Source organism: Chrysoperla carnea, chromosome 5 (genome assembly GCF_905475395.1).
Source record: "Chrysoperla carnea chromosome 5, inChrCarn1.1, whole genome shotgun sequence".
Classification (NCBI taxonomy): Eukaryota; Metazoa; Arthropoda; class Insecta; order Neuroptera; family Chrysopidae; genus Chrysoperla; species Chrysoperla carnea.
Genome location: NC_058341.1, coordinates 32950509 through 32963324, shown reverse-complemented (window position 1 = coordinate 32963324; position 12816 = coordinate 32950509). Strand labels below are relative to the sequence as shown.

The 12816-nt window shown below is 28.2% G+C and overlaps 2 protein-coding genes across 2 annotated transcripts; both read left to right on the top strand.

Moving 5' to 3' along the window:
* Positions 1 to 506: 506 nt before the first annotated feature.
* Positions 507 to 9473, top strand: LOC123301120. The gene is made up of 14 exons (XM_044883852.1): positions 507 to 662; positions 750 to 1069; positions 1132 to 1378; positions 2180 to 2344; positions 2567 to 2651; positions 2864 to 3153; positions 6033 to 6242; positions 6326 to 6645; positions 6719 to 6977; positions 7039 to 7203; positions 7403 to 7487; positions 7568 to 7710; positions 7772 to 7867; positions 9465 to 9473. The coding sequence occupies exons 1-14, from the start codon at positions 507 to 509 to the stop codon at positions 9471 to 9473; spliced, it is 2550 nt and encodes an 849-aa protein (XP_044739787.1).
* Positions 9474 to 9571: 98 nt separating this feature from the next.
* Positions 9572 to 12648, top strand: LOC123301119 (lipase 3-like). The gene is made up of 8 exons (XM_044883851.1): positions 9572 to 9809; positions 9870 to 10189; positions 10557 to 10815; positions 10876 to 11037; positions 11122 to 11206; positions 11765 to 11907; positions 11979 to 12098; positions 12643 to 12648. The coding sequence occupies exons 1-8, from the start codon at positions 9606 to 9608 to the stop codon at positions 12646 to 12648; spliced, it is 1299 nt and encodes a 432-aa protein (XP_044739786.1). The 5' UTR covers positions 9572 to 9605.
* Positions 12649 to 12816: the final 168 nt, after the last annotated feature.

Here is a 12816-nt window from a genome sequence, read left to right as displayed (position 1 = left end):
ACAAAAGAAAATCAAAAACGGTAAATTCGACTAAGATCTACGATTGCCCAAACGAATCTATCAGATCTAATTTTGTGCCGGGGATTTCTTTAAATTTGTAATTATTTGTGTATTTGAATTTATTAATAACTCTCAATGCGGTTATTTGTACTTTATTCATCGCTTCATTCATTATATACATTCAAATAAGTTTAAATAAGCAAAGAACGAGGGTGGCAGTACATTCGATTTTTTGTTATTTCATGCTTTGATTTCTTTCACAGCTCTTTTAACGTGTTAATATTGCTGCAGCAGCCAATAAGGACCGCGAAGAAAAGTCGCATATAGAACGAGGGCTAACTTTCCCAGATATCAAATATTGCATGCTTTCAAAATTTTTACGATAAGACTTAAATATATATAGATATAAAAATTAAGCAATGACATTTAACAATAGTTATTAAAAAATACTTACACATTCCAATAATTAAAAAGAAATGAATAAAAAAATATTATGTATTGTTATTATGACCCTGACATTTGTGGAAAGCAGCTATGAAAAGATTAATAAAACAGTTAATACTGATGAGTTGGTAGACTGGTCACCATGGGATGTATTAGAAATTATACGAAAATTAGTGAAATTGTGGGAGTTTGACCCGAACTATTTAGGTTTGGATCCTGTAAGTAAAAACAAAGCCACCTCTCTTAATTATAAAATTACTCATTTGGTTATCTTACATATAAAATTTCCCATTTTGTTGTCTTAGTATAAAGAAACATTAAAATTTGGATATCCTGCCGAAAATCATAAGGTACAAACCGACGATGGTTATTTGTTAACTGTGCTTCGTATTCCTCATGGAAAAAATGACAATAATACTCAAACTAACCGCCCTATAGCATACTTACATCCAGGATTACTCTGTTCGGCAGCTTGTTTCACTGATTATGGACCTCCCGATGCACTTGCGTATTTTCTGGTCGATGCAGGATACGATGTATGGATACCACATCCAAGGGGCACATCGTTTTCGAGAAATCATACAACATTTAATTCGATGAAAGATAAAAAGTATTGGAATTTTAGGTAAGACAGACAGACATGTTAATGTTAGGAATAAAACAATCTGAATTTATTTTTATCCTTAGTTGGCATGAAATGGGTACAATTGATGTTCCAAATACCATTGATTACATATTACAGGTAACAAAATCAACCCAAGTAAACTATATCGGACATTCACAAGGAACAACTGTTTTGTTTGTTATGTTATCCGAGAATCCTGAATATAATACAAAAATTAAAGTGGCTGTGGCATTAGCACCAATTGCGTTTATGGAAAATTTATCAAGTAGTTTATTGAGAAAATTATCCAAAATGTACCCATTAATTAAAGTAAGTATGTAAGTCACTAATAACTGAAAATTATATCAAAGATGTGGCTATAACTTTTTAAAACCCTATTCAAAAAAAAATCTATTAGTAGATTTAAATATTTTTAATAAATACTTCATTATTTTTATATTTAAAATACTTCATTAAAAATAGATACAAGTAATGGTTGTAGTCGGAAAGAAGTTTAATTTCCCGGAAATCGCATTTTTCAAAAATTTTTACGATAAATTTATAATACATAGATAAGCATATTAAGCCATAAAATTTACCAGCAATTCCTTGTTGCATGTAGCAATTACGAAAATATTCCTTGTACACTTTTAAAAAAATTACTAAAGCTTTAAATGTACAATGATTTTGGATTATAAGGAAATATGCTATTGTTTTTAAAAGACAATACTGAAACACACTTTTTTCTTTGTATAGACTGATCGGCAACGTGGAAAAGTTCCTAGAACTTTTTTAATGGGATATTCCATTCATAACAATTTTTAGTTAATTATTTATAATATAATATACAGTACTGCCAATTTTCAATTCTCAAGCCCACTAAACAGACGATAGAAAGCCATGAAAAGCCACTATATGTTTCGATTTTTTCACAAAACCTTCAGTTATTAGCATAAATGATATTAAAATATTAAATTATTTGCCAACAATTATTAGTACGCTATAAGGAAGAGTAAAACCACTAGATTTAGAGGTAAAACCACGGAGTTTCAAACACTGATACTACATATTTGTAATACAAAATATGCATGTTAGTTCGAGCTCCAATTAAAAATTCATTTTTGATTTCAGGTTCTTTTAGAATCTTTGGGTTTTTATGGCGTATTTCCGCACACAAAACCATTTGCTGATCCAGTTATGGATAAATGTAACTACAACAGTACTATCGAAGATTTGGCATATTGTTCAAAATGGCTTGATTTTGCCGTTGGATATCATCAAAATCAAATTGATCCGGTAAATTTTAATGATTTTAAAATAATTTAAAGGAAACTTTTTATAAATCTACTATTTTTCACTTACGATGTAAATAATTCGCTAATGTATATATATCAAGGCCCCCAACTGGAAAGTTCTTTAGAGATATATGAAAAATCCGAAAAATTTTCTTTTAGTTTGTTATAATTTTCATTATAACACTAGTATTATATATAACTAGTAATTTCCTATTATTTTCAGAGAAACATTTCCTTATTTGCGAGCCATTATCCTGGTGGAGCATCAGCTAAGCAACTGGAACATTATACTCAACTTATTAACAACGGTAAGCTAAAACTTCACTTTTCTTTGTAAACTGGTAAAGAAAATAGTTTGTTTTATGCAGTCGGAAACCATCTAATAATCCTCAGCTTATAATCTAGATTATTTCAGTTGGTTTTTAAAAGTAGTATTAAATTAAACACTCTTCCGACTGCATAAAATTACCAAACAAATTTTCTTAAATGATTTTCAGTCTACAAAATTTTTATGGTTTAGGAGGATTTACTAAATTTAATTCGGGGAAGAATATCTACGAACAAAATACATCGTTGTCTTATAATTTACAAAATATTAACGCAACCCTTTATTTAATTTATGGTGAAAATGATATTTTATCAACTCCCAAGGATGTAAAAAAACTACATGAATTTTTACCAACGTCGCAATTACTTCCTGTAAATTTTAGCCCATTTTCACATTTTGATTTTTTGTATGCTAAAGTTGCTCCTGACATATTGTATGTAGAAATAATAAACATTTTAAATAAATATAATAAAAATGATTTTACTAAAACATAAGACTTTGTTTTAATGCTTTCATTATCCATCATTAATAATATATTCCCCAAAACTGGTTGTGGGTTATATAAAAGCCCTGAAAATGTGCAATGAAACTGACTGAGGAATTAAGAAATGTTAATCATATGTAAGTATCACGTATGGAGAATTTTCTGAATCAAAAAATTTTTAAAATATTAATTTTTTTAATTTTTGAATAGATCAATGTTTAAGAAATGTATTTTTGGAAATAAATTTTGTTTTATGCATAAAGAAGGATAATTTAGTCTCGCGGAAAATTTCATACCCAAAATTCCTTTAATAATAAAATATAGTAATTGATTATTGTAATATTACATTTTAATTTTAAACGAGATGTTTGATTTTTATATTATCTATTATTTGTTTAATCTCTTTTTATAACTATTTTTCGGTGAAATGAGATTTAGAATAATCTTGTGAATATAAAATTATAAACTTATCATTTTACATAAAAGATTTAATTTTATTATCCATTATAAAAACTATATTTTTGTAAGTTTTCTACCTGTAATTATTTCGGCTACCTGTAATTATTTTTGATCCCTAATCAAAATCTTTTTCCAGATTTGACCTGTTTTTATTATATACACATCTAATAAGTTAGTATAGGAATAAAACTCGGTCAAATTATTTAAAATTTAAAAGACCGCAGCAAGGCTTTACCTTCAGAAAAAAGGGTAGTAAAAAAAGATAGTAGGTTCAATGACACTTAAATAACCCTTTACCATATTTTCTTATTGACTATTAAATCTTTTGATATACAGTTAGATTTTTTTTTAAAATTTACAATAATATTTTGCATTTAATCTCGAAACTACAGCCGAAAACAAGCTGTGGATAGAGTCTGATGCGACCCTTGAGGTCCACACGAATAACATAATAAAGAGTTATAAAAAATTTTAAAAAATAACCGACTTGATCGAATGAAATGAAATTCTTTTATGGTCATATTGCCGTTAATATGCTTCGATCTGAACCTCAACGAAGTCGATACCATTTTTTGTTTCCACGGTATCGACCAGGAACAAAATTTAAGAAAAATCTCGCTCGACTCGAAACGACTCAAGCGAATGTCATTAAATTTTTTTCGGATTAAATTACCGTTAAAACACTTGGATCGACAAATCAACGCACAAGGTACTTCAACGTACGTAGTACTATATGTAATCCGTGCATTTTTTGTGACACTGAGATACGCACACACACACACACACACACACACACACACATACTTCCACTCTAAATTAGTGTTTATGCCTTGTTGAAAATTTCGATTTCGAAAATCGGACCAATTACAATAAGTCCTATAATTGGAAGTTAATAAACGTAATTTTACGAAAAGCTTAAACATTTGTTTTATTACATTTAAATTTCATTTTTATCGTGAACTGGGAGGAAATACTTCTCGTAAGACTCATAAGACGTAATCGTAACATATTTGAAGAAATTTGCACCATTAAAAAAATTTATAGATTATAAACACAAATTATAAATTTTAGAATAACAAATAAATTAAAATATCAAAATATTTTTCCAAAATATTATTTTTGTTTTGTTTGGATGTTTTTTTTTTTTGTTTTTTTTTTTAATACCAAACACATTTCAAAAACACAAAAACATTTAAAACCTAATTGAAAATAATCGAATTAAGAGATTAATTTGGAATTTTTAATTAATATCACTAAAATAGTTAGATACTATTACAATTATTTGTCGTATTGTGCTAATAATACGTAAGTTTGATAATTAATTAATTATCTAATCATTGCCAATTAGTTTATCAAACAGTACAATTATAATATTTAAAATTATGATTAAAATTTGATTATTATCAAGAATCGCAAAATTTTTACCAAATCTTTAAATAAATCTTTAAAAATATGGGTATTAAAAATAGATAATTGTGAAATCAGTGATATTTGATGCACATGAACTTTTTAAAACCGTTTTATTTTTATGGATTGTAGAAACAATGCAATTGCAATCAGAAGTTTGAAAGTAAATGGAATATCAACAAAACTCCAGGACATGTATGAAAGGAATATTTACACATCTAGCAAAAAGTTTTTTTTTAGTTTTAAAATTGCAAAATACTCGCCAAATTGTCACATAATATATTAACCAAAACGTACTCAGAAGTTTTTATACCTTCTTTCCTGGAATTTTTTCAAAAAAATCCTTTATGATTTTGTACTGATACACCCAAGAAAGAGACTTTTTATTTTCAAAAGACGAAAACTCAAAACGTTGGATTTTTCTGATAGTATAATAATACGTAGATATATATGATGTAGAGAAGTGTTTAGCATGTACTCAAATCTATACCCTCTCTTTGTCAGTTTATTTCAGTTAAATGGAGTCTAAAATAGAAAATTAGTAAAAAATTTATTTCATTAAATTGATTAGGTCAGTTTATTTTTTTAAATTTAAGATATTTCAATATTTGCGATTTTGATCTTCTAGCGGTCGTAACCCTATGCATTAAACCTTCGTCATAATTAATAATGAGTTTCAAAATAATGTTTTTAATATCTTATACTTTGTTTGCAATGTCAGAAAATTCACTCATATAACTCATTCAACGTGGTGAAATTTACAGAGCTATATTTTTTTAATCACAAATATTTTCCAAACCAAAGCATCTGATGAAGTACGTTCATTTCACACGGGCAAAGCCATTTCTGAATCGTATTTTTAAAAATATTTACTTACTTCCTTTTTACGGGAATTTTTTTTTATGATAACAAAATGTATATAAATATTTAGATATTTTGTTTACAATTCAGTGTTATTAAAAAAAAATTATAAACTGTAATTATTAAAAATATTCAATCATTATTTTGAAAAAAATGATAATAAAAACTATATTTGTGCTAATATTTATTGTTGGAACATTTAGTTACGATGAAGGAAATTCAGAACTTGATAATCTGGTTGAGATAAATGATATTTTGAACACTTATTCTTCGTTTAATAATTTGGGTTCAATAATGAGACTTCTACATCATGTTGTTAACAAATGGAAATTTAACCCCGGTGAATTAGGATTACCTCAAGTAACTATTTTTATAAATTTTTGTAAATCTTACTTGTATAACTGTTCAAATGCATAATTCAAAATTTTACGAAATATTTCCAGTTGGATCACATAAAAAGCTATGGTTATCCAGCCGAAGAGCATATTATTGAAACTGATGATGGATATTTGTTAACCGTAATGCGTATACCACATGGAATTAATGGAGAACAAAAACGAACAAATCGACCTGTAGTGTATTTACAGCCGGGACTTTATTGCTCTGCTGGATGCTATATTGATATTGGTGCCAAACGTGCTCTTGGATTTTTACTTGCTGATTTGGGCTTTGATGTTTGGATTGCTAATCCCAGAGGAACTACCTATTCCAGAAATCATACGACGCATGATTCAATGAATGATAAAAAATATTGGCAATTTAGGTAGTGTTTTTTTTTCTTTATTTGTAATTGTAGTTTTTTTAGAAACAACTAAACTATTTTTCGAATTTTATAGTTGGCATGAAGTAGGCTCTGTCGATATCCCAAATACTATTGACTACATATTAGCAAGAACTGGTCAAAAACAAGTAAACTACATTGGACACTCTCAAGGAACTACTACGTTATTCGTCATGCTATCTGAAAAACCAGAATATAATGAAAAAATTAAAGTTGCGTTTGCTTTGGCCCCAGTTGCATTCATGGAAAATGTATCACCTAGTAATAAATCGCATTCTATTCTTCGTTTGGTTAAATTTGCTAAACCGTTAGCTGTAAGTTAAAACCGCGTTAAAAGTTTTGAATTATTCTGATTCAAGGTCAATTTTTTTCCAGAATCTTTTAAATATTCTGAAGGTGTATGATCTTTTACCACATAATGATCATGTGGTTGCAAATTTTACCGAAAGGTGTAATTATAATACAACTGATAGCGATATTGAATATTGCGAAAAATTATGGAGTTATGTGGACGGCTTTAACCCCGAACAAAATGATGCGGTAAGACTCACATATATACTTGAAATATATCATTGTCGAATTGAAAAACATTATTATATCCTTTTCCTTGGTGTCAAACAAATTGTAAGACAAGATCAATACTATTTTCTTCTCAAATCTTAGTTTTTTTCATCACTCGCTCTTAGTTTATAACTTTATTTTCAAGGTAACTATATTCATTAATATATTTGATTTTTAGAGAGATATTGGTGTTATTTTAACCCACTTTCCTGGTGGTTGTTCTGTAAAACAATTGTTACATTTTAGTCAACTCATTGAAAAAGGTATGTTTGGTTGTAGCTAGAAACATTCTAAAAATAACCATTATTTGCAATTCATACATAATTTTAATTCATTTTTTTAGGTGGGTTTAAAAAATATGATTTTGGAATGTTAAAAAATCGAAAAATCTATGGTCAAAATAAACCTCCAGCTTATAATCTATCAAACATTAATGCTCCTGTATACTTAATGTATGGTGACAAGGATACTTTATCAACTCCAGAAGTAAGTAAAAGTTTGAAATGGAAAATTTAAGAATCACTAATTTATTAATGTATTGTTTCAGGATGTTAAAATATTACATAATTTGCTCCCCAGTTCAACTTTATTCCGGGTTGATTATGCTAAGTTTAGACATAGTGACTTTCTTTATGCTAAAGACGTAATTTCACTTTTATATAATCATATTTTTGATATTTTATATGAATTTAATAAAGATCATTTTTCACAGTGAAAATTAAATTTTAAAATGTTTTTTTAAATTAATGGTTTCCTTTTGTACCCTTAAACATCCAATATTTCAGAGAAATGCGTCGAGACGTTCAACATCTGCACCATACTGTGTTTTTTTTTAATTGTTCATTGTTTTGATAGTCTCACAGCATTTCTCATATGAAATGACTGTGGTGAGAAAGGTTTATGTTTTATGCAACTAAAAAAATCAATTATAGAGTGAAAAGAAAGAAACGATTTCTGAATTATTGTATTCTGGAATCATGAATTAATTAATAAGTAACTCTTTAAATTGTTCAAAAATATTTTTATGATTGGATATATTTCAAAAGATTTAAGAATAGCAATTTAGTTGAAACGACAAAATATTTTCTGATGAATAGCAAATTTGCTTTTTCTGTTGAGTTTCTGAACTAAAAACTTCCTTAGCCGCGTTAAGCGCTTTTAATAAAATAGTTTTTTAGTAAGGAATAAAAAAAGTTAGTTTGGTGCTCACTATGGTTTTGATCGACACGACTAATCACTAAAAATAAACAAATGGCACTGTTCGTACTTGGATGGGAGGCCGTGTGGGAACTTTGTGTGCTGTTGCCTTTGTATTATTTATAATAGTTTTTTATACGTGCTATATATCTTATATTTGAAAATTTAGCTCTCGTATGTTTATGACTGCAAAACTCGAAAAGTAGTGGATTGATGGAATTATGACAAGTCGGTTGCCAAAGTTTACACGAGAACGTTTACAAGGGGTATTTAAAAATAATTTAAGATAGGAATGAAAGTCATAAAATTGTCAAATGTGTTTTTAACTTAGTTTTATTCACTACTCTAATATTTAAAAAAAAAAAAAGATACAAAATGACAAAATATGCATTTTTGATAAAATATAGAATAAATACTACATTAAAAACAATATAAAATAAATATAGGAATACACATTTAAAAACAAACAGTAAATAAACAATTAAAATAGTTTTTAAGGAAAACTATAAAATAAAAGTCATAGTTCATTAATAATACACAAAAATACAAACGACTATATCACAGAAGGTGGAAAGAAAGATGACATAGTTATTCGAGCCATTCAATACCTGTGTGCGAGTCACAGAGGTTGGTCATAGCACTGTCTCGTTCCGATTAGGTTCTCTACTTAAATGTTGCGTGACCAATGGATCGTGCCTGACGCCATCCATCGAGCCAGGATCTGTTTATATTTTGGAGATATCCCTAGAGAGTTCTTCAATATCCGACGTGACCGTTAAATATTCAAACTATAATTAGTTAAAAAAACACGGTAATCCCAAAATTTTCAGATTCTACTTCTGTATTGCAAATTGCTACAAATTCGCCCTTCGATCTCAAAATGTATTGAAGATATCGATAATTTTTTAAGGATCATAGTTATCAAAATAGAACAGATATTACCAACAAACTTCACTTCTGATGAAATTAAACATTCACCTCACACGAGCAAAGCCGGTAACTAATCTTAGTTTAAAATAAATTTTCATATTTCTTTTTCACAGTGGAATTAAGTAATTTCATTTTTGTTTGTTTATGTGATAACAAATTAATATATAAATATTTTGGTATTTATTGAAAATTTAGTATTAAATAATCCTTATTAAACTTTATTATTCAAAATTTGCATTATTGTTTTGATTGAAATGATAACAAAAACTATATTTTTGATACTATTTATTATTGGAACATTTGGTTATGATGAACGGAATTCGGAAATTAAAAATTCAGTTGACCTGAATGGTATGTTAGATAATTATTATTCATGGAATGATCCGGCTAAAATTATAAAATTAGCCAAGATTTTTAATCAATGGAAATTTAATCCTAATGAATTGGGATTAGATCAGGTATATATTCCTTCCTATAAATATTAAAGGCATAATTTAAAATTTTTAAAATATTTCTAGTTGGAGCACGTAAAAAATAATGGATACCCAGCTGAGAATCATATAGTGAAAACAGAAGATGGTTATTTGTTAACTTTATTGCGTATTCCACGCGGAATAAACCAAGAAAAAATAGAGGGTAATCGACCTGTAGTGTATTTACAGCCAGGGCTTCTTTCCACTGCTGGAGCGTATATTGATACTGGTTCCAAACGAGCCCTTGCATTTTTATTAGCTGATTTGGGTTTCGATGTTTGGATAGCAAATCCTAGAGGAACTACCTACTCCAGAAATCATACCACATACAACTCCTTGAAAGACAAGAAATATTGGCAATTCAGGTAACTTTCTCTGTATTTTTGAAATGTTTTTTATGGCGCGTTGGGTGGATAGGGATTAGACAAAAAAAAGTGTCTGAGTGTCTATCATCGACTGACACCTTTGTATAGTTTATTAACTTGAAATATTAATATTATTCTCAATGTGGCACTCTCTTGTAGTAGTTATACGGTACTCCCCCCCTTGTAAGTCATCAGGTTGAAACACATCAACGTCAATAAATTTAATTAAATCAATTAAATTTTTTTGTTTCAAAAATATAAAATACATAAATTATAACGCAAGGAACATAGTTACTATCGACTTTTGCACGACCCCTTTGCTTCATTTGATTTAAATAACAATTTTCATACTCTTTCAATTTTATAGTTGGCATGAAGTTGGCTCAATCGATATCCCAAATACTATTGACTACATATTAGCAAAAACTGGTCAAAAACAAATAAACTACATTGGACATTCACAAGGAACTACCACGTTGTTCGTAATGCTATCAGAAAAACCTGAATATAATGAAAAAGTTAAAGTGGCATTGGCTTTGGCCCCAGTGGCATTCATGGAAAATGCATCACCTGATAACAAAACATTTTCAATGCTCAATTTTGTTAAATTTGCTAAACCAGTAGCTGTAAGTTAAAGCTGTTCTTTAAACTTAACTTTATTATAATTGAAAGATCATTTATTCAAGGTATACTTAAAAGCTAGGAAGATATATGATCTTTTGCCTCATAACGGCGATATGGTTTCTAATATTACCAAAAGGTGTAATTACAACACAACTGATGATTTAAATTTCTGTGAAAATTTATGGAATTCCTTTGATAGTTTTAATCCTGAACAAAATGATGCGGTAAGACGTTTTCAGAACTTTCAATGTATTACCAAACTTAATTTTCTAGTCACAATGCTTATAATATTCCTTATTAAATTTTAGAGAGATCTTGGCGTTATGTTAACTCATTGTCCCGGTGGATGCTCTGTAAATCAATTATTACATTATACTCAACAAATTGAAAAAGGTACATATATAACATTTTCTATAATTATAACTTTCAGGCTCTTCACACTTAAAGACAATTATAGCTTGTAAACCAATTGGAAAATTAGTTTCAGTGAGTAGCTATTGCGTTCATATCATTTTGAGGTGCAAATTTTTAGTAAAAAACTGGTTTGCCATCAATAATAAACTAGTTCGCTACAGAAAGTTACATGCATGTGAAGAAGCCTTTATAGTCTCTAGCCAATTCAATTATAATGCCTACACATCGTGTACAAGATAATCAAAAATAATGAAATCATTTTCTTATGAATCGAATAGGTTCTATTGAGTTGTATTTTTGTTCCAATCGAGAATAGGTGAATGGGGTTGATCAAATGCTCTAAATTTGTAATGCTTTAAGTTTTACTTTTCGCCCACAAAAGCAATGGAAGGGCCATGATTTTATCGGTTTGTGTGTGTATATTTCAATTAGTTATGAAGAGGAAATATTTTTGCCGTTTTCTCATTTTGTCGGGTTACTTTCCTGCAGGGTGTTGTGTCAAATGGTTTTTAGTCCACTTATACTTATGATTTCTAGGTGGTTTTAAGAAATTTGATTTTGGGAAAAGATACAATAAACAAATTTATGGTCAAACTACACCTCCTGCTTATAATTTATCAAATATAAAAGCTCCAGTTTATCTTCTGTACGGTGATGCAGATAATCTAGCGACTCCAGAAGTAAGTGCAATTTTAATTTGATATGTGAAATTCAGCACTTAGTTAAAAACTTAATAATTTGATTGTTTCAGGATGTTAAAATATTACATAATTTGCTACCAAATTCAACTTTATTCCGAGTCAATTATCCCAAGTTCAAACATACTGACTTTCTTTATGCCAAAGATGTTATTTCTCTACTTTATAATTATGTATTTGAGATTTTGTATAAATTCAATAAAGATTAATTTTCATAATGAAAGTTGAAATTAAAAATTGTTTTTTGTTATTTCATCTCACATTCATTAATTTACATAAAAACAATGTAAATTTAGAACATCAGCTATGGATTATATCTTCAAGTTCTTAAATAAAAGTACAGCCGAAATTAGTGTGTCGTCAGTAAGCTATATTCAAATTTTATTTCGTAAAATAATTACTGATTAGGGATGATACTTTGAATTTGACTAAGACAAAGAAAAAAATTGCAAGACAATTTAATGTCAATGTTTTTGGAAACAAATTAAGTGCGTTAGAGAAGAAAATTTACGTGTTTTAATTTACTGAAGGAGGAAAATTAATGATGTAACACATTTTTGTGTACAAAGTAGCTAGAGGGGGCAACTGAATCGATCGAAGCGCTGCTCTCTTATAAAATTTGCAATAATTCACGCGTTTTATTAAAAATTATTTTTCAATTATTTACATGTAAATATTATTCAATAGTAACAAGTAATTGAATTGGTTTTATTATAGTTTTGAAATTAAGCAAAATTGCATAAATAATATTTTTTAAATGTAAATTGACATAATTACTTATTGAAATTTGTTAGAAAATAGTATTAACCTTTCAATGTAAGCTTTATGTACAAATCGTAGACTTATATACTCCCATAAAATTGTTTTAATTATATTAGATATTACTTATTC

Coding starts and splice junctions, on each gene's coding strand:
- LOC123301120 (XM_044883852.1), top strand. CDS start 507: ATGACCCTGACATTTGTGGAAAGCAGCTATGAAAAGATTAATAAAACA. Junction 663..749: donor ACTATTTAGGTTTGGATCCT/GTAAGTAAAAAC, acceptor TTGTTGTCTTAG/TATAAAGAAACATTAAAATT. Junction 7,204..7,402: donor ACCCCGAACAAAATGATGCG/GTAAGACTCACA, acceptor TTTGATTTTTAG/AGAGATATTGGTGTTATTTT.
- LOC123301119 (XM_044883851.1), top strand. CDS start 9,606: ATGATAACAAAAACTATATTTTTGATACTATTTATTATTGGAACATTT. Junction 9,810..9,869: donor ATGAATTGGGATTAGATCAG/GTATATATTCCT, acceptor AAATATTTCTAG/TTGGAGCACGTAAAAAATAA. Junction 11,908..11,978: donor ATAATCTAGCGACTCCAGAA/GTAAGTGCAATT, acceptor TGATTGTTTCAG/GATGTTAAAATATTACATAA.